Raw genomic sequence first — 23,611 nt, forward strand, 5'->3', positions numbered from 1 at the left:
AGGTGTAGATTACATCTATCATCCTAATGGAGGTGTAGATTACATCTATCATCCTAACTGGAGGTGTAGATTACATCTATCATCCTAACGGAGCGTGTAGATTACATCTATCATCCTAATGGAGGTGTAGATTACATCTATCATCCTAATGGAGGTGTAGATTACACCTGTCATCCTAATGGAGGTGTAGATTACATCTATCATCCTAACGGAGGTGTAGATTACATCTATCATCCTAACGGAGGTGTAGATTACATCTATCATCCTAATGGAGGTGTAGATTACATCTATCATCCTAATGGAGGTGTAGATTACATCTATCATCCTAATGGAGGTGTAGATTACATCTATCATCCGAATGGAGCCAAGGAGAGGTAAGGTTGCTATCTCCCCGGACCAAGGTGAGGTTGCTGTCTCCCCGGACCAAGGAGAGGTAAGGTTGCTGTCTCCCTGGACCGAGGTGAGGTGCTGTCTCCCCGGACCAAGGTGAGGTTGCTGTCTCCCCGGACCAAGGAGAGGTGAGGTTGCTATCTCCCTGGACCGAGGTGAGGTTGCTATCTCCCTGGACCGAGGTAAGGTTGCTGTCTCCCTGGACCGAGGTGAGGTTGCTATCTCCCTGGACCGAGGTGAGGTTGCTGTCTCCCTGGACCAAGGTGAGGTGAGGTTGCTGTCTCCCTGGACCAAGGTGAGGTGAGGTTGCTGTCTCCACGGGCACATGTCCATCCAACACGGTCCTCAAACTCAGATCTCACATAAACACACATGTTCACTCAGGTTATAGACCATGTAACTAGGCCTAGGGTCCCTAGACACATGTTCACTCAGGTTATAGACCATATAACTAGGACTAGGACCCCTAGACACATGTTCACTCAGGTTATAGACCATATAACTAGGACTAGGACCCCTAGACACATGTTCACTCTATAGACCATATAACTAGGACTAGGACCCCTAGACACATGTTCACTCAGGTTATAGACCATGTAACTAGGACTAGGACCCCTAGACACATGTTCACTCAGGTTATAGACCATATAACTAGGACCCCTAGACACATGTTCACTCAGGTTATAGACCATATAACTAGGACTAGGACCCCTAGACACATGTTGACTCAGGTTATAGACCATGTAACTAGGACCCCTAGACACATGTTCACTCAGGTTATAGACCATGTAACTAGGACCCCTAGACACATGTTCACTCAGGTTATAGACCATGTAACTAGGACTAGGACTCCTAGACACATGTTCACTCAGGTTATAGACCATGTAACTAGGACTAGGACCCCTAGACACATGTTCACTCAGGTTATAGACCATGTAACTAGGACCCCTAGACACATGTTCACTCAGGTTATAGACCATGTAACTAGGACTAGGACTCCTAGACACATGTTCACTCAGGTTATAGACCATGTAACTAGGACTAGGACCCCTAGACACATGTTCACTCAGGTTATAGACCATGTAACTAGGACCCCTAGACACATGTTCACTCAGGTTATAGACCATGTAACTAGGACTAGGACTCCTAGACACATGTTCACTCAGGTTATAGACCATGTAACTAGGACTAGGACCCCTAGACACATGTTGACTCAGGTTATAGACCATATAACTAGGACCCCTAGACACATGTTCACTCAGGTTATAGACCATGTAACTAGGACCCCTAGACACATGTTCACTCAGGTTATAGACCATGTAACTAGGACCCCTAGACACATGTTCACTCAGGTTATAGACCATGTAACTAGGACCCCTAGACACATGTTCACTCAGGTTATAGACCATGTAACTAGGACTAGGACCCCTAGACACATGTTCACTCAGGTTATAGACCATGTAACTAGGACTAGGACCCCTAGACACATGTTCACTCAGGTTATAGACCATGTAACTAGGCCTAGGGTCCCTAGACACATGTTCACTCAGGTTATAGACCATATAACTAGGACTAGGACCCCTAGACACATGTTCACTCAGGTTATAGACCATATAACTAGGACTAGGACCCCTAGACACATGTTCACTCTATAGACCATATAACTAGGACTAGGACCCCTAGACACATGTTCACTCAGGTTATAGACCATGTAACTAGGACTAGGACCCCTAGACACATGTTCACTCAGGTTATAGACCATATAACTAGGACCCCTAGACACATGTTCACTCAGGTTATAGACCATATAACTAGGACTAGGACCCCTAGACACATGTTGACTCAGGTTATAGACCATGTAACTAGGACCCCTAGACACATGTTCACTCAGGTTATAGACCATGTAACTAGGACCCCTAGACACATGTTCACTCAGGTTATAGACCATGTAACTAGGACCCCTAGACACATGTTCACTCAGGTTATAGACCATGTAACTAGGACTAGGACTCCTAGACACATGTTCACTCAGGTTATAGACCATGTAACTAGGACCCCTAGACACATGTTCACTCAGGTTATAGACCATGTAACTAGGACTAGGACCCCTAGACACATGTTCACTCAGGTTATAGACCATGTAACTAGGACCCCTAGACACATGTTCACTCAGGTTATAGACCATGTAACTAGGACTAGGACTCCTAGACACATGTTCACTCAGGTTATAGACCATGTAGAGTACGACCCTGCCTCACACAGGAAGCGGCGCAGGTCCTAATCCAGGCACTTGTCATCTCCCGTCTGGATTACTGCAACTCGCTGTTGGCTGGGCTCCCTGCCTGTGCCATTAAACCCCTACAACTCATCCAGAACGCCGCAGCCCGTCTGGTGTTCAACCTTCCCAAGTTCTCTCACGTCACCCCGCTCCTCCGCTCTCTCCACTGGCTTCCAGTCGAAGCTCGCATCCGCTACAAGACCATGGTGCTTGCCTACGGAGCTGTGAGGGGAACGGCACCTCCGTACCTTCAGGCTCTGATCAGGCCCTACACCCAAACAAGGGCACTCCGTTCATCCACCTCTGGCCTGCTCGCCTCCCTACCTCTGAGGAAGCACAGTTCCCGCTCAGCCCAGTCAAAACTGTTCGCTGCTCTGGCACCCCAATGGTGGAACAAGCTCCCTCACGACGCCAGGACAGCGGAGTCAATCACCACCTTCCGGAGACACCTGAAACCCCACCTCTTCAAGGAATACCTGGGATAGGATAAGGTAATCCTTCTAACCCCCCCCCCTTAAAAGATTTAGATGCACTATTGTAAAGTGGTTGTTCCACTGGATATTATAGGTGAATGCACCAATTTGTAAGTCGCTCTGGATAAGAGCGTCTGCTAAATGACTAAAATGTAAATGTAAAATGTAATGTAACTAGGACTAGGACCCCTAGACACATGTTGACTCAGGTTATAGACCATATAACTAGGACCCCTAGACACATGTTCACTCAGGTTATAGACCATGTAACTAGGACCCCTAGACACATGTTCACTCAGGTTATAGACCATGTAACTAGGACCCCTAGACACATGTTCACTCAGGTTATAGACCATGTAACTAGGACCCCTAGACACATGTTCACTCAGGTTATAGACCATGTAACTAGGACTAGGACTCCTAGACACATGTTCACTCAGGTTATAGACCATGTAACTAGGACCCCTAGACACATGTTCACTCAGGTTATAGACCATGTAACTAGGGACTAGGACCCCTAGACACATGTTCACTCAGGTTATAGACCATGTAACTAGGACCCCCTAGACACATGTTCACTCAGGTTATAGACCATGTAACTAGGACTAGGACCCCTAGACACATGTTGACTCAGGTTATAGACCATATAACTAGGACCCCTAGACACATGTTCACTCAGGTTATAGACCATGTAACTAGGACCCCTAGACACATGTTCACTCAGGTTATAGACCATGTAACTAGGACCCCTAGACACATGTTCACTCAGGTTATAGACCATGTAACTAGGACCCCTAGACACATGTTCACTCAGGTTATAGACCATGTAACTAGGACTAGGACTCCTAGACACATGTTCACTCAGGTTATAGACCATGTAACTAGGACCCCTAGACAAAGCGAGTGCCACAGTATCCGTAGGGTAGTTATAGGTTTTGTAACTGTGAGGATGCTATTCAGCATCATCTTACTTACAGCAGGGCTCTACTGCTCTGTGCCTCGCTACATCCTCTTAGCTGTTAACTGTGTGGGTGTGTGTGTGTGTGTATATATACACATGCCTCCTGGTGACATCCTGGCACCTCTGGGTGACAGAAGGGACACACACACTCCTCGAGAGGAACTCACCGCAGGTGTTGGGCAAACCCCAACCGAGCTAGCGTCAATGAGAAATCCCGGCTGCCGCCGTAACTATGGCAACAGCGAGTCTCGGCGGTGGCTAGGCCACAGTGCCATCTCTGCAATCAAACACATACACACACAATCATGTTTCACCAAGTCGCCCACACACCACCCATCACACATAGATACTGTAGAAAGAGGGGGAGGAGAGAGACAGACCACTAAAAAGAGAGTTAGCTGCTAGTGTAGGTTATGTGTGAAAGCCCTGGCATGAATAGGAGAGGTCAGGGGTCAATGAGAGTGTAATTAGAAACAATGGGCGTAGTGAGGAGAACACTGGTCTACATTATACCCACTGATAGTGTCAGTTAGTGGGATGTAAACATTACTGTATTCTCACTGTACTGATCCACTTCAGGCTAACCCACCTCTACCACCACCTCTACTATTACCACCACCACTACTATCACCACCACCACTATCACCACCACTACTATCACCACTATTATCACCACCACCACTACTATCATCACCACCACTATCACCACCAATACTATCACCACCACCACTACTACTACCACCACCACCACCACTATCACTACCACTACTATCACCACCACCACCACTATCACCACCACTACTATTACCACGACTATCACCACCACCACCACTACTATCACCACTACTATCACCACCACCACTACTATCACTACTACTATCACCACCACTACTACTATCACCACCACCACTACTATCACCACCACCACTACTATCACCACTACTATCCCTACAACTATCACCACTACTATCACCACCACCACTACTATCACCACCACTATCACCACCACCACTACTACCACCACCAACACCACTATCACCACCACTATCACCACTAATATCAACACTACCACTACTATCACCACCACCACTACTATCACCACCACTACTATTACCACCACCACTACTATCACCACCACGACTATCCCCACCACTATCACCACTACTATCACCAGCACCACTACTATCACCCCCACCACCACAATCACCACCCTACTACTATCACCACCACCACTACTACTATCACCACCACCACTACTACTATCACCACCACTATCACCACTACTATCACTATCACCACCACCACTACTACTATCACCACCACCACTACAATTACCACCACTACTATCACCACTACTATCACCACCACCATTACCACCACTACTATCACCACCACTACCACTACCAGTACTATCACCACCACCACTATCACCCCCACCACCACCACTACTACCACCACCACTACAACTATCACCACCACTACTATCCCCACCACTACCACCACCACTACTATCACCACTACTATCACCCCCACCACCACAATCACCACTACTATCACCACCACCACTACTATCACCACCACTACTACTATCACCACCACCACTATCACCACCACTATCACCACCACCACTACCACTACTATCACCACCACCACTACTATCACCACCACTACTATTACCACCACCACTACTATCACCACCACGACTATCCCCACCACTATCACCACTACTATCACCAGCACCACTACTATCACCCCCACCACCACAATCACCACCACCACTACTATCACCACCACCACTACTACTATCACCACCACCACTACTACTATCACCACCACTATCACCACTACTATCACTATCACCACCACCACTACTACTATCACCACCACCACTACAATTACCACCACTACTATCACCACTACTATCACCACCACCATTACCACCACTACTATCACCACCACTACCACTACCAGTACTATCACCACCACCACTATCACCCCCACCACCACCACTACTACCACCACCACCACTACTATCACCACCACCACTACTATCACTACTACTATCACCACCACTACTACTATCACCACCACCACTACTATCACCACCACCACTACTATCACCACTACTATCCCTACAACTATCACCACTACTATCACCACCACCACTACTATCACCACCACCACTACTACCACCACCAACACCACTATCACCACCACTATCACCACTAATATCAACACTACCACTACTATCACCACCACCACTACTATCACCACCACTACTATTACCACCACCACTACTATCACCACCACGACTATCCCCACCACTATCACCACTACTATCACCAGCACCACTACTATCACCCCCACCACCACAATCACCACCACCACTACTATCACCACCACCACTACTACTATCACCACCACCACTACTACTATCACCACCACTATCACCACTACTATCACTATCACCACCACCACTACTACTATCACCACCACCACTACAATTACCACCACTACTATCACCACTACTATCACCACCACCATTACCACCACTACTATCACCACCACTACCACTACCAGTACTATCACCACCACCACTATCACCCCCACCACCACCACTACTACCACCACCACTACAACTATCACCACCACTACTATCCCCACCACTACCACCACCACTACTATCACCACTACTATCACCCCCACCACCACAATCACCACTACTATCACCACCACCACTACTATCACCACCACTACTACTATCACCACCACCACTACTACTATCACCACCACTATCACTATCACCACCACCACTACTATCACCACCACCACTACAATTACCACCACTACTATCACCACCACCATTACCACCACTACTATCACCACCACTACCACTACCAGTACTATCACCACCACCACTATCACCCCCACCACCACCACTACTATCACCACCACCACCACCACTACTATCACCACCACCACAACTACAGTGAGGGAAAAAGTATTTGATCCCCTGCTGATTTTGTACATTTGCCCACTGACAAAGAAATGATCAGTCTATAATTTTAATGGTAGGTTTATTTGAACAGTGAGAGACAGAATAACAACAAAAAATCCAGAAAAACACATGTCAAAAATGTTATAAATTAATTTGCATTTTAATGAGGGAAATAAGTATTTGACCCCCTCTCAATCAGAAAGATTTCTGGCACCCAGGTGTCTTTTATACAGGTAACGAGCTGAGATTAGGAGCACACTTAAAGGGAGTGCTCCTAATCTCAGTTTGTTACCTGTATAAAAGACACCTGTCCACAGAAGCAATCAATCAATCAGATTCCAAACTCTCCACCATGGCCAAGACCAAAGAGCTCTCCAAGGATGTCAGGGACAAGATTGTAGACCAAGGCTGGAATGGGCTACAAGACCATCGCCAAGCAGCTTGGTGAGAAGGTGATAACAGTTGGTGTGATTATTCGCAAATGGAAGAAACACTAAATAACTGTCAATCTCCCTCGGCCTGGGGCTCCATGCAAGATCTCACCTCGTGGAGTTGCAATGATCATGAGAACGGTGAGGAATCAGCCCAGAACTACACGGGAGGATCTTGTCAATGATCTCAAAGCAGCTGGGACCATAGTCACCAAGAAAACAATTAGTAACACACTACGCCGTGAAGGGCTGAAATCCTGCAGCGCCCGTAAGGTCCCCCTGCTCAAGAAAGCACATATACATGCCCGTCTGAAGTTTGCCAATGAACATCTGAATGATTCAGAGGACAACTGGGTGAAAGTGTTGTGGTCAGATGAGACCAAAATGGAGCTCTTTGGCATCAATTCAACTCGCCGTGTTTGGAGGAGGAGGAATGCTGCCTATGACACCAAGAATACCATCCCCACCGTCAAACATGGAGGTGGAAACATTATGCTTTGAGGGTGTTTTTCTGCTAAGGGGACAGGACAACTTCACCGCATCAAATCGATGATGGACGGGGCCATGTACCGTCAAATCTTGGGTGAGAACCTCCTTCCCTTAGCCAGGGCATTGAAAATGGGTCGTGGATGGGTATTCCAGCATGACAATGACCCAAAACACACGGCCAAGGCAACAAAGGAGTGGCTCAAGAAGAAGCACATTAAGGTCCTGGAGTGGCCTAGCCAGTCTCCAGACCTTAATCCCATAGAAAATCTGTGGAGGGAGCTGAAGGTTCGAGTTGCCAAACGTCAGCCTCGAAACCTTAATGACTTGGAAAAGATCTGCAAAGAGGAGTGGGACAAAATCCCTCCTGAGATGTGTGCAAACCTGGTGGCCAACTACAAGAAACGTCTGACCTCTGTGATTGCCAAGAAGGGTTTTGCCACCAAGTACTAAGTCATGTTTTGCAGAGGGGCAAATACTTATTTCCCTCATTAAAATGTCAATCATTTTATAACATTTTTGACAGGTGGTGATACAGTGAGGGGAAAAAAGTATTTGATTACCCTCTGAATGGCACACATACACAATTAATGTCTCAAGGCTTAAAAATGCTTCTTTAACCTGTCTCCTCCCCTGCATCTACACTGATTGAAGTGGATTTAACAAGCTACATCAATAAGGGATCATAGCTTAGACCTGGATTCACTTGGTGAGTCTGTCATGGAAAGAGCAATATTAATGTTTGGTAGCCAGACGAGGTAGTTTATTACGTAAATCCAGGTGCATGGAGGAATAAAAAAAGTCAATATTTGAGAAAATGTGGAGCATAAAATATTACTGGTGTGCTGCAATTTGTATTTAAAATACTCTTTGCTTAGAACATAACCACAATGCATCACTTACCTCCCTAGAAGTGTTGGCAAAGCAATAAAAGAAAAAAGGATTCTGTGTTCTAGAACTGTACAGTCGACCTCCTACACATTTGCCATGACAACACAACCACAACTGACCTCTCCCTGTGTGTTGGAGTGTTGGGGGCAATACAAGGTTATATGAGGGAAACAAACATCCATGAGTCTAATTTGTTGTGAAAGGATGATTGATTTTCAGAGCTAATTAAATATATCCAAGAGAGGGGGCAGAGAAAGGGAGAGAGAAAGAGGGAGAGCGTGGAGAGGGGGAGAGAGAGATCCCCTGGACAGAGGTGTCTGTACGACAGTCGATAATTTCCACATAGCCACTTTACAACAAGAGTTAAATCAATACGCGAGTGAGTGGATCAAGTTGCCTAGGCAACCTTTCCTCTGATTCCACCACTGCAACCATTTCCACGATGAGAAGACGTGGGAGAGTAGCTAGGAGCCGCGTCCCAGTAATCTAACATGGATCCTCACCTCCTCTACATGAAGGATCCTCTACCTGAAGGATCCTCACCTCCTCTACCTGAAGGATCCTCTACCTGAAGGATCCTCTACCTAAAGGATCCTCACCTCCTCTACCTGAAGAATCCTCTCCTCCTCTACCTGATGGATTCTCTACCTGCATGATCTTCTCCTCCTCTACCTGAAAGATCATCTCCTCCTCTACCTGAAGGATCCTCTCCTCCTCTACCTGAAGGATCCTCTACCTGAAGGATCCTCACCTCCTCTACCTGAAGGATCCTCACCTCCTCTACCTGAAGGATCCTCTCCACCTCTACCTGAAGGGTCCTCAGCTCCTCTACCTGAAGGATCTTCACCTCTACCTGAAGGATCCTCACCTCCTCTACCTGAAGGATCCTCTCCTCCTCTACCTGATGGATCCTCACCTCCTCTACCTGAAGGGTCCTCACCTCCTCTACCTGAAGGATCCTCACCTCCTCTACCTGAAGGACCCTCTCCTCCTCTACCTGATGGATCCTCTACCTGAATGATCCTCTCCTCCTCTACCTGAAGGATCCTCACCTCCTCTACCTGAAGGATCCTCTCCTCCTCTACCTGTTGGATCCTCTACCTGAAGGATCTTCTCCTCCTCTAACTAATGGATCCTCTATCTGAAGGATCCTCACCTCCTCTACCTGAAGGGTCCTCACCTTCTCTACCTGATGGATCTTCTACCTGAAGGATCCTCACCTCCTCTACCTGAAGGATCCTCGCCTCCTCTACCTGATGGATCCTCTATCTGAAGGGTCCTCACCTCCTCTACCTGTATCAGTCTGTGAAAGAACTGGATGGGTGAAAGAGATTGCCCTGGTGAGAGACAAGGGGGAGGAGGGAAAAGTAGAGGAAGCTACTGAAGACTTGAGATGAACCCTTGTCTTTCTTGCACTAACACTCACAGGAGGAGAGGGAGAGAAAGCCACTGGAAACGTATTGAGAAGCATCCCTGGTAGCACAGAGTTCAGTCCAAACTCCCACTTTCTCTATCCTAGAGAGGAGGTTGATAGGAGCCAGTCAGACAGACAGTGTCCAGTACTAGAGAGAACACTGTTGGTCTGCTGGGAGATGGTAGGCGGTTAAGCTGTGTTACAGACAGATACTGTGCAGCGGTACCAAGCTGTGTTAGAGACAGATACTGTGCAGCGGTACCAAGCTGTGTTACAGGCAGATACTGTGCAGCGGTACCAAGCTGTGTTAGAGACAGGTACTGTGCAGCGGTACCAAGCTGTGTTAGAGACAGGTACTGTGCAGCGGTACCAAGCTGTGTTAGAGACAGGTACTGTGCAGCGGTACCAAGCTGTGTTACAGACAGATACTGTGCAGCGGTACCAAGCTGTGTTAGAGACAGATACTGTGCAGCGGTACCAAGCTGTGTTACAGACAGATACTGTGCAGCGGTACCAGGCTGTGTTACAGGCAGATACTGTGCAGCGGTACCAAGCTGTGTTAGAGACAGGTACTGTGCAGCGGTACCAAGCTGTGTTAGAGACAGGTACTGTGCAGCGGTACCAAGCTGTGTTACAGACAGATACTGTGCAGCGGTACCAAGCTGTGTTACAGGCAGATACTGTGCAGCGGTACCAAGCTGTGTTAGAGACAGATACTGTACAGCGGTACCAAGCTGTGTTACAGACAGATACTGTGCAGCGGTACCAAGCTGTGTTACAGACAGATACTGTGCAGCGGTACCAAGCTGTGTTACAGGCAGGTACTGTGCAGCGGTACCAAGCTGTGTTACAGGCAGATACTGTGCAGCGGTACCAAGCTGTGTTACAGGCAGGTACTGTGCAGCGGTACCAATCTGTGTTAGAGAGAAGCTGAGTTGTCAGTTTCCATTTTCCTGGAGAGCTTCCAGGTAGGCAGCCTGTAGTTCTATCCCAGCAGTAAGATCAGAGTTGGAGAAACCTACTCTAGCTGGTTAGATTTCAGAGTTGATCCGTTTGCTAAGCACAACACAAACAGATCTGGGATCAGGCTAGCTTCACAATGACCAGATGACACAGAATGATTAGTTAGTGTTTATAAACTGGGTGGGTCGAACCCTGAATGCTGATTGGCTGACAGCCGTGGTATATCAGACCGTATACCACGGGTATGACAAAACATGTATGTTTACTGCTCTAATTACGTTGGTAACCAGTTTATAGCCTGTTCAACCTCTCTTTCGTATCGTCGGAGATCCCCAAAGATTGGAAAGCTGCCGCAGTCATCCCCCTCTTCAAAAGGGGGAGACACTCTAGACCCAAACTGTTACAGACCTATATCTATCCTACCTTGCCTTTCTACGGTCTTCGAAAGCCAAGTTAACAAACAGATCACCGGCCATTTTGAATCCTACCGTACCTTCTCCACTATGCAATCTGGTTTCCGAGCTGGTCACGGGTGCACCTCAGCCACGCTCAAGGTCCTAAACAACATCATAACCACCATCGATAAAAGACATTACTGTGCAGCCGCATTCATCGACCTGGCTAAGGCTTTCGACTCTGTCAATCACCACATTCTTATCGGCAGACTCAACAGCCTTGGTTTCTCAAATGATTACCTCGCCTGGTTCACCAACTACTTCTCAGACAGAGTTCAGTGTGTCAAATCGGAGGGCCTGTTGTCCAGACCTCTGGCAGTCTCTATGGGGGTGCCACAGGGTTCAATTCTCGGGCCGACTCTTTTCTCTGTATACATCAATGATGTCGCTCTTGCTACTGGTGATTCTTTGATCCACCTCTACGCAGACGACACCATTCTGTATACCTCTGGCCCTTCTTTGGACACTGTGTTAACTACCCTCCAGACGAGCTTCAATGCCATACAACTCTCCTTCCGTGGCCTCCAACTGCTCTTAAATGCAAGTAAAACTAAATGCATGCTCTTCAACCGATCGCTACCAGCCCCTGCCTGTTCTGACCTAGAATATGTGGAAAACTACAAATACCTAGCTGTCTGACTAGACTGTAAACTCTCCTTCCAGACTCACATTAAACATCTCCAATCCAAAATTAAATTTAGAATCGGCTTCCTATTTCGCAACAAAGCATCCTTCACTCATGCTGCCAAACATAATCTCGTAAAACTGGACTATCCTACCGATCCTTGACTTCGGCGATGTCATTTACAAAATAGCCTCCAACACTCTACTCAGCAAATTGGATGCAATCTATCACAGTGCCATCCATTTTGTCACCAAAGCCCCATATACTACCCACCACTGCGACCTGTATGCTCTCGTTGGCTGGCCCTTGCTTCATATTCATCGCCAAACCCACTGGCTCCAGGTTATCTATAAGTCTTTGCTAGATAAAGCCCCACCTTATCTCAGCTCACTGGTCACCATAGAAGCACCCACCTGTAGCAAACGCTCCAGCAGGTATATTTCACTGGTCCCCCCCAAAACCAATTCCCCCTTTGGCCACCTTTCCTTCCAGTTCTCAGCTGCCAATGACTGGAACGAACTGCAAAAATCACTGAAGCTGGAGACTCATATATCTCTCTCACTAACTTCAAGCACCAGCTGTCAGAGCAGCTGACAGATCATTGCACCTGTAAATAGCCCATCCAACTACCTCATCCCCATATTGTTATTTTTTTGCTCCTTTGCACCCCAGTATCTCTACTTGCACATTCATCTTCTGCACATCTATCACTCCAGTGTTTATTTGCTAAATTGTGATTACTTCGCCACTACGGCCTATTTATTGCCTTACCTCCCTAATCTTACTTCATTTGCACACACTGTATATAGATTTTTCTATTGTATTATTGACTGTACGTTTGTTTACTCCATGTGTAACTCTGTGTTGTTTGTGTTGCACTGCTTTGCTTTATCTTGGCCAGGTCGCAGTTGTAAATGAGAACTTGCTCCCAACTGGCCTACCTGGTTAAATAAAGGTGAAATAAATAAATAATAATAAATAATAGCAATTAGGCACCTCGGGGGTTTGTGATATATGGCCAATATACCACGGCTCAGGGCTGTATCCAGGCACTCTGTGTTGCGTCGTATACCACACCTCCTCGAGCCTTATTAAGGATACAATATGCTTCAGTGCCTTGTTGAAATGTATGGAGACAGAAGAAACATAGACCACAAAACAGATCTGGGATCAGGCTAGCTTCACAATGACCAGATGACACAGAATGATTAGTCAGTGCGTTAACAATATGCTTCAGTGCCTTGTTGAAATGTATGGAGACAGAAGAAACATAGACCACAAAACAGATCTGGGATCAGGCTAGCTTCACAATGACCAGATGACACAGAATGATTAGTCAGTGCGTTAACAATATGCTTCAGTGCCTTGTTGAAATGTATGGAGACAGAAGAAACATAGACCACATATTTGTAATTAAACTATAGTTTAACAACTGTCAATTCTATATGGAACAATATTAACCAGGAGTCACAGAAGTGGAGTCATTTGATTGACAAGAAGGAGAAGGTGCTATATTGATCAGGTTCAGCCTATTGGAAGTCTGTACACACAGAGGATGTAGTGGTTACATGAGGAACAAGGGAAAGCTATATAGTCCATCCGTAGACACACTCCCATCTTGTGAAAACATTTCTCAAAACAGTGATAGAAATATATCCACTTGCATTATGGTGTTACTCACAGACATCCCACAACAAGATGTCTCTGTTGGTGTATCAGTTGCTGTAGTACAATATTCAAATACAGTTCATCATGGCATGGCTGCGTTCTATAAAAGGTAGACTTCTGTTGTTTTTTTAAACGGAGGGACTGTATAATATCATCACACCATACCCGCTCCCAAAATATTATATTATATAAAAGTTGAGCCCAGAAAAATGGGTCCATATATTATATCTGTAGCGAAACATCCACACGTTAAGGTAATGTGATATATACTGGGGCCATTTCCATAGAGAGAGAGACTAAATGCGATAGGCACAAACACAAAGAAAATCAGCTAAATAACTCACAGGGTTGATTTAAAGACCCATAGTTCCTAGTTTATAGTTCACCCAGCCAGCAGCAACAACCAAGTCCCCACTAAAATATCCCCACTGACCATACTAACAAAACAAACAGACCAAAGTAGTGGAGGAAGCACATATCCTATATGAACAACAGATTTTAAAGACATACTTCATACTTTTGTTCTCTAAAACTGACAGAAAGAAATCTGAAGTATTATTCATGCAAAATCCTCATTAAACATTGCACTCATTACAAACAGGTTGTCTAGCATAGTTTAGGGTTTCTCTGCCTCCTCGGACTATAAAGTCCTGGTTTCATCTATTCACATTTCTAAAAGGAGCCTCGTCTTCATTTCTTATGCGCATTACATTACAGTCCTGCAGACTGACTGCAGATTCAAAAGGCTGATGTTTACTGAAACCCTTTAAACTTCTGTTATTGAACCAAACATCTGTTCATTCCCTTCACAGTCTCATGTCATCATTATGACATCATCAACAGAACTACTTTTTCAAACAAGATTTTTCTCATTTTTTCTCCTCTTCTTCTTCTTTCTCATTTTGTCCTGTTGTTGTTATTGTCGTGTTGTTGACGTTATTGTCCTGTTGTCGTTGTTGTCCTGTCGTGGTGGTTGTTGTTGTCCTGTCGTGGTTGTTGTTGTTGTCCTGTCGTGGTTGTCGTTGTTGTCCTGTCGTGGTGGTTGTTGTTGTCCTGTCGTGGTTGTTGTTGTTGTCCTGTCGTGGTTGTTGTTGTTGTCCTGTCGTGGTTGTTGTTGTTGTCCTGTCGTGGTGGTTGTTGTTGTCCTGTCGTGGTTGTTGTTGTTGTCCTGTCGTGGTTGTTGTTGTTGTCCTGTCGTGGTGGTTGTTGTTGTTGTCCTGTCGTGGTTGTTGTTGTTGTTGTCCTGTCGTGGTTGTTGTTGTTGTCCTGTCGTGGTTGTTGTTGTTGTCCTGTCGTGGTGGTTGTTGTTGTCCTGTCGTGGTTGTTGTTGTTGTCCTGTCGTGGTGGTTGTTGTTGTTGTCCTGTCGTGGTTGTTGTTGTTGTCCTGTCGTGGTTGTTGTTGTTGTCCTGTCGTGGTTGTTGTTGTTGTCCTGTCGTGGTGGTTGTTGTTGTCCTGTCGTGGTTGTTGTTGTTGTCCTGTCGTGGTGGTTGTTGTTGTCCTGTCGTGGTTGTTGTTGTCCTGTCGTGGTTGTTGTTGTTGTCCTGTCGTGGTTGTCGTGGTTGTTGTTGTTGTCCTGTCGTGGTGGTTGTTGTTGTCCTGTCGTGGTTGTTGTTGTTGTCCTGTCGTGGTGGTTGTTGTTGTCCTGTCGTGGTTGTTGTTGTTGTCCTGTCGTGGTTGTTGTTGTTGTCCTGTCGTGGTGGTTGTTGTTGTTGTCCTGTCGTGGTTGTTGTTGTTGTTGTCCTGTCGTGGTTGTTGTTGTTGTCCTGTCGTGGTTGTTGTTGTTGTCCTGTCGTGGTGGTTGTTGTTGTCCTGTCGTGGTTGTTGTTGTTGTCCTGTCGTGGTGGTTGTTGTTGTTGTCCTGTCGTGGTTGTTGTTGTTGTCCTGTCGTGGTTGTTGTTGTTGTCCTGTCGTGGTGGTTGTTGTTGTCCTGTCGTGGTTGTTGTTGTTGTCCTGTCGTGGTGGTTGTTGTTGTCCTGTCGTGGTTGTTGTTGTCCTGTCGTGGTTGTTGTTGTTGTCCTGTCGTGGTTGTTGTTGTTGTCCTGTCGTGGTGGTTGTTGTTGTCCTGTCGTGGTGGTTGTTGTTGTCCTGTCGTGGTTGTTGTTGTTGTCCTGTCGTGGTGGTTGTTGTTGTCCTGTCGTGGTTGTTGTTGTTGTCCTGTCGTGGTGGTTGTTGTTGTCCTGTCGTGGTTGTTGTTGTTGTCCTGTCGTGGTGGTTGTTGTTGTCCTGTCGTGGTGGTTGTTGTTGTCGTGTCGTGGTTGTTGTTGTTGTCCTGTCGTGGTTGTTGTTGTTGTCCTGTCGTGGTTGTTGTTGTTGTCTTGTCGTGGTTGTTGTTGTTGTCCTGTCGTGGTTGTTGTTGTTGTCCTGTCGTGGTGGTTGTTGTTGTCCTGTCGTGGTGGTTGTTGTTGTCGTGTCGTGGTTGTTGTTGTTGTCCTGTCGTGGTTGTTGTTGTTGTCCTGTCGTGGTTGTTGTTGTTGTCTTGTCGTGGTTGTTGTTGTTGTCCTGTCGTGGTGGTTGTTGTTGTCCTGTCGTGGTGGTTGTTGTTGTCCTGTCGTGGTTGTTGTTGTTGTCCTGTCGTGGTTGTTGTTGTCCTGTCATGGTGGTTGTTGTTGTCGTGTCGTGGTTGTTGTTGTTGTCCTGCCTTTGTTGTTGTTGTCCTGTCGTGGGTTGTTGTTGTCCTGTCGTGGTTGTTGTTGTTGTCCTGCCGTGGTTGTTGTTGTTGTCCTGTCGTGGTTGTTGTTGTTGTCCTGTCGTGGTTGTTGTTGTTGTCGTGTCGTGGTTGTTGTTGTTGTCCTGTCGTGGTTGTTGTTGTTGTCCTGTCATGGTTGTTGTTGTCCTGTCGTGGTTGTTGTTGTCCTGTCGTGGTTGTTGTTGTCCTGTCGTGGTTGTTGTTGTCCTGTCGTGGTTGTTGTTGTTGTCCTGTCGTGGTTGTTGTTGTTGTCCTGTCGTGGATGTTGTTGTCCTGTCGTGGTTGTTGTTGTCCTGTCGTGGTTGTTGTTGTCCTGTCGTGGTTGTTGTTGTCCTGTCGTGGTTGTTGTTGTCCTGTCGTGGATGTTGTTGTCCTGTCGTGGTTGTTGTTGTCCTGTCGTGGATGTTGTTGTCCTGTCGTGGTTGTTGTTGTCCTGTCGTGGTTGTTGTTGTCCTGTTGTGGTTGTTGTTGTCCTGTCGTGGTTGTTGTTGTCCTGTCGTGGTTGTTGTTGTCCTGTCGTGGTTGTTGTTGTCCTGTCGTGGTTGTTGTTGTCCTGTTGTGGTTGTTGTTGTCCTGTCGTGGTTGTTGTTGTCCTGTCGTGGTTGTCACACTACTAGGATTCCTTAAATAATGTTTAAACATTTTTAATTTTCAGAGCAATATTTAATTAGTGTGTTACTATGGTGATGCATGGTCATCATCCGTCTAGTTTGGCCGGTTCTCCTGAGGCACTTGATGACACCGCCGTGTCATGTATTTGTCGTGTATGCGCATATTAACTAACAAGTAACAAACTGTCTTTAAACACACCTGAGATCGACATGAAGCAACAATATAAAGACAAGTCTTAAAAAGTATATATCTTCTATATTTCCCTCATGTCATAAAGAGGCCAGTAGGATAACGTGTGATTATTACTTAACTGTTGCTGTACTGCATTAGTTGATGTAGTTTAAATACATGTAGCCCTTTTAAACCCTTTCTTCCTTCTTAGTTCAGCCTGTAGAAACAACAGACAGAACTATAGAACCTGTCACCTGTTCTAGAACTGGAACCTGTCCCCCCCCCCACAGAGACAGAGCAGTAACCAGAGAGAGACTCTAGGTTCTAGTTCCAGAAAACTGACTGACTGATACACCAGATGGAACCATCAGGTGATCCCCTGCCTGGCCTCTTTCTACCCCCCCCCCTCTCTTCCATCCCTCCCTCTCTGTACTGTGTAGTGTAGTGTGTTTACAGCTGATTGGTTCAGTGTGGTCTCCACTTTGGGGGAGTGGCGCCACAGAGTCCTGTCCTGAAGGTATTTATAAACCCTCCATCACTAACTAGTCATCCCTCCATCCCTCTCTCCTCTCCCTTCCTCCCTCAGTTATCCACCCCTAGTTTGGACAGGCCCTGCCGGAACTCGTGCAGCTCATCAATCTTCCCATCCAGGACGTCCATGAACTTCTTCAGCTCTCCCTTCACGATGCCCTGCTTGGACTGGCTGTCCTCGATGTCGGCCTGAAGACCCTCTATCCTATCCTCCAGGTCCTTGTTCTTCACCTCAGCAGCCTAAAGAGACAGAGATTATGGAGTTAGATTACTGATATAATAACGTTTTAAATTCACCTCAGCTGTCTAAAGAGATTGGAAATATGAAGTTAGATATTTATAATGTTATGGCAGTATCTATAACTTTCACCTCAGCCTACAGATAAGAGACAATAACGTATATTAGTCGCTAATTTAGCAAGTTTATTAGGTTGAGAGAATATGGAGGGGGAGAAGGGGAGGAGAGAAAGAGCGAAAGGGAGAGGGGGAGCGAGCGAGAGGGGGAGGGAGAGCGAGGAGGAGGGAGGGAGGAGGAGGGAGGGAGAGGGAGGGAGGGGGAGGGAGAGCGAGGAGGAGGGAGGGAGAGGGAGGGAGAGGGAGGGAGGGGGAGGGAAAGCAAGGAGGAGGGAGGAAGCGAGCGAGAGGGGGGAGGGAGAGCGAGGAGGAGGGAGGGAGAGGGAGGGAGGGAGCTAAAATAGGAGGTCTACGCTGGTGCCTGGTGGCATTTCTCAGCTGACTGTTGAAACCTGATCACTGTGTGGGAAACCTGCTTTAAATAGAGATACCACTGGACCAGACACTACTGATACTGTCTGGTATAGAGCTAGAGTTAATAGAATGGATATAACCCGCTTTAAATAGAGAGACCACTGGACCAGACACTACTGATACTGTCTGGTATAGAGCTAGAGTTAATAGAATGGATATAACCTGCTTTAAATAGAGAGACCACTGGACCAGACACTACTGATACTGTCTGGTATAGAGCTAGAGTTAATAGAATGGATATAACCTGCTTTAAATAGAGAGACCACTGGACCAGACACTACTGATACTGTCTGGTATAGAGCTAGAGTTAATAGAATGGATATAACCTGCTTTAAATAGAGAGACCACTGGACCAGACACTACTGATACTGTCTGGTATAGAGCTAGAGTTAATAGAATGGATATAACCTGCTTTAAATAGAGAGACCACTGGACCAGACACTACTGATACTGTCTGGTATAGAGCTAGACTTAATAGAATGGATATAACCTGCTTTAAATAGAGAGACCACTGGACCAGACACTACTGATACTGTCTGGTATAGAGCTAGAGTTAATAGAATGGATATAACCTGCTTTAAATAGAGATACCACTGGACCAGACACTACTGATACTGTCTGGTATAGAGCTAGAGTTAATAGAATGGATATAACCTGCTTTAAATAGAGAGACCACTGGACCAGACACTACTGATACTGTCTGGTATAGAGCTAGACTTAATAGAATGGATATAACCTGCTTTAAATAGAGAGACCACTGGACCAGACACTACTGATACTGTCTGGTATAGAGCTAGAGTTAATAGAATGGGTATAACCTGCTTTAAATAGAGAGACCACTGGACCAGACACTACTGATACTGTCTGGTATAGAGCTAGAGTTAATAGAATGGATATAACCCGCTTTAAATAGAGAGACCACTGGACCAGACACTACTGATATTGTCTGGTATAGAGCTAGAGTTAATAGAATGGATATAACCCGCTTTAAATAGAGAGACCACTGGACCAGACACTACTGATACTGTCTGGTATAGAGCTAGAGTTAATAGAATGGATATAACCTGCTTTAAATAGAGAGACCACTGGACCAGGCACTACTGCTACTGTCTGGTATAGAGCTAGAGTTAATAGAATGGATATAACCCGCTTTAAATAGAGAGACCACTGGACCAGACACTACTGATACTGTCTGGTATAGAGCTAGAGTTAATAGAATGGATATAACCCGCTTTAAATAGAGAGACCACTGGACCAGACACTACTGATACTGTCTGGTATAGAGCTAGAGTTAATAGAATGGATATAACCCCTTCAGACCATGGAGCTTTAGTGTGATACAATACATCCAATATGGTGGAGATGCTAACGTGTTACCATTGTTGCTGCATGTGTTTGACAGAGAAGAGAGCAGCATTCTGCGCTGCTCAGTGGTGTTCTGAGCTATTCTGCCATGACAACCACTAGTGAATATTGCTTTGAACAGGAATGTCAGTGCTATTTGAGTCTATGTCAAATAGCTTACTGAGGGGGTTCTCTGATCCATTGTGTCTAAAGGGAGAGGAGGCATCGGAGCCAAGACATTGTTGGTTTTATTCCCCTCCCTACTCCATCTAGCTGGGTTGGACCTGAAGCTGAAGTATTTGAGGCATGTCATTGTTGGTTTTATTCCCCTCCATAGTTGGTCTACATGGCACCGCACCGATGACAGCTTGGCTGAGGAAATACGCTGTGAGGCTGTCAGATGACCGAGGGAGGTGAGTTACTACCGATATATATATAACATCATTACTGATATAGCTTCACTACTCATATAGATCACATCAGAACCACAACAACACAGCTCCTATCCACACAGCATCACTACCGATACATACAGCTTCACATCTCATTCAGAAACATATACTATTACCTTGTCACTACCGATACATACAGCTTCACATCTCATTCAGAAACATATACTATTACCTTGTCACTACCGATACATACAGCTTCACATCTCATTCAGAAACATATACTATTACCTTGTCACTACCGATACATACAGCTTCACATCTCATTCAGAAACATATACTATTACCATGTCACTACCGATACATACAGCTTCACATCTCATTCAGAAACATATACTATTACCTTGTCACTACCGATACATACAGCTTCACATCAGAACCACAAATATATACTATCCATAGAGCGTCGCCACCGATACAGCTTTACCCTGTATTACTCAGGTTTACAGCAGCAGTCTAAACAGAAAATAGTCTGGGTAGATATATTATGTACAGTGCCTTCGGAAAGTATCCAGACCTCTTGACTTTTCCCACATTTTGTTATGTTACAGCCATACTCTAAAATGTATTAAATACATTTTTTCCATCATCAATCTACACACAATACCCCATAATGACAAAGCAAAAATAGGTTTTTAGAAATGTTTGCTAATTTATAAAAAATAAAATATCACATTTACATAAGTATTCTGACCCTTTACTCAGTACTTTGTTGAAGCACCGTTGGCAGCGATTTCAGCATCGAGTCTTCTTGGGTATGACGCCACAAGCTTGGCACACTTGTATTTGGAGAGTTTCTCCCATTCTTCTCTGCAGATCCTCTCAAGCTCTGTCAGGTTGGATGGGGAGCGTTGCTGCACAGCTATTTTCAGGTCTCTCCAGAGATGTTCGATCGGGTTCAAGTCCGGGCTCTGGCTGGAGCACTCAAGGACATTCAGAGATTTGTCCTGAAGCCACTCCTGCGTTGTCTTGGCTGTGTGCTTACGGTCGTTGTCCTGTTGGAAGGTGAACCTTCACCCCAGGCTGAGGTCCTGAGTGCTCTAGAGCAGGTTTTCATCAAGGATCTCTCTGTACTTTGCTCCATTCATCTTTACCTCGATCCTGACTAGTCTCCCAGTCCCTGCCGCTGAAAAACATCCCTACAGCATGATGCTGCCACCACCATGCTTCACCGTAGGGATGGTGGCAGGTTTCCTCCAGATGTGACGCTTGGCATTCAGGCCAAAGAGTTCAATCTTGGTTTCATCAGAGAATCTTGTTTTTCAAGGTCTGAGTCTTTAGGTGCCTTTTGGCAAACTTCAAGTGGGCTGTCATGTGCCTTTTACTGAGGAGTGGCTTCCGTCTGGCCACCCAACCATAAAGGCCTGATTGGTGGAGTGCTGTAATGATGGTTGTCCTTCTGGAAGGTTCATTGGAAACAAGGATGCACCTGAGCTCAATTTCGAGTCTCATAGCAAAGGGTCTGAATACTTACGGAAAGTATTCAGACCCCATAAGTATCTTTAATACATTTGCATAAATTCCCCAAAACCTGTTTTCGCTTTGTCATTATGGGGTATTGTGATGTCATTATGGGGTATTGTGATGTCATTGTGGGGTATTGTGTGTGGATTGCTGGGGATTTTTATTTATTGAATCCATTTTAGAATAAGGTTGTAACGTAACAAATTTTGGAAAAAGTCAAGCGGTCTGAGTACTTTCCAAAGGCACTGTATATTGCTGATATGGTTCCTCTGTCTACATAGCAGCTAATCATGTTCTCTCTACACCGGGGGGTCCAATGAAAAATGATTTCTCCCCAATTTCAATCTTGTCTTATTGCTGCAACTCCCCAACATGCTCGGGAGGCGAAGGTTGACTCATGCATCCTCCGAAACATGACCCATCAAACCACGCTTCTTAACACCCGCCCACTTAGGAAACACCGTTCACCTGACGATTGAGGCCAGCCTGCAGATGTGCGGCCCACCACAAGGAGTCGCTAGAGCGCGATGAGCCAAGTAAATCCCCCCAGGCCAAACCCTCCCCTAACCCGGACGACACTGGGTCAGTTGTGCACCGCCCTATGGGACTCCCGATCACAGCCGGTTGTGATACAGCCTGGGATCGAACCTGGGTCTGTAGTGATGCCTCTAGCACTGCGATGCAGTGCCTTAGACCGTTGTGCCACTCGGGAGGCCCAATCCCAATCAAATTCTAAATCTGGCCCTCCGATATTCTAAATCTGGCCTTCCAAGCCAGTCCCGCTGCTCTTTAACTTTTCATTCTTCCTCTCTAATCAGGGACTGATTTAGACCTAGAACACTAGACGGGAGCAAAGAATTATCAGGTACGACAGACAACCAGAAGTAGTCTGGACCTCAAAGGGTCAGAGTTCAATACCCCCGTTCTACTATCTGAATGTGCCATAACTCTTTCACCTGGTTGACAGATCTGTCTCTACTGGAGACCAGCTACCATACCACAGAGACCAACGTGCATATCAAGACCATCTCTCAGTAGCACAAGTTTGAGTTCACTTAAGGCAATGGTGTTGGGTTTACATTAAAGTTTGCTAGAGGCGGTTTGTTTGATGGCTTTCATGGGTTCTTCAGTCCCTTTAATCTAGCATGATATCTAAAATGATATTGTATTATGGACACTTACATGTAAACAGTACTTATGCACTCAGCGATGAAGAAATAGCAATGGAACATCAGTCATCATAACAAGAACTAGCACTGCCTGGTCTTCAATTTCCTGTTACGCTACCTGCATGCTGAGCACGGGCGGCCCCTGGCTAACCCCTGTTCAACACGGATGCTGGCAACCAATGACAGGATCCTGGAACTCTGGTTCCTTCGTCAGCACTTGAGGACTAGGTCTGAGCTATGGGCCGCCCACTCCTGCATCGGCACGGATTCTCAAATCAGTCACGGCTCAAATCGGTCACGGATCAAATCGGTCACGGATGATGACCCATAATCCTCTACTGCTTACGATGTTACACTCGATTGGAATTCTGAGTGTGGAGCCT

The 23,611-nt window shown here is 46.0% G+C and overlaps 1 protein-coding gene across 4 annotated transcripts in view; it reads right to left on the reverse strand.

Moving 5' to 3' along the window:
• Positions 1 to 17,370: 17,370 nt before the first annotated feature.
• LOC106561750 (homer protein homolog 2) overlaps positions 17,371 to 23,611 on the reverse strand; it is a 108,939-nt gene continuing 102,698 nt past the window's right edge. For all 4 annotated transcript variants that reach the window (XM_082969787.1, XM_082969786.1, XM_082969788.1 and 1 more), the window contains exon 9: positions 17,371 to 18,274. In XM_082969787.1, the coding sequence (XP_082825913.1) occupies positions 18,086 to 18,274 (189 nt within the window). In that variant the 3' untranslated portion in view covers positions 17,371 to 18,085. The remainder of the gene's footprint in view (positions 18,275 to 23,611) is intronic.

This window comes from Salmo salar, chromosome 26 (assembly GCF_965601325.2).
Source record: "Salmo salar chromosome 26, fSalSal1, whole genome shotgun sequence".
Classification (NCBI taxonomy): Eukaryota; Metazoa; Chordata; class Actinopteri; order Salmoniformes; family Salmonidae; genus Salmo; species Salmo salar.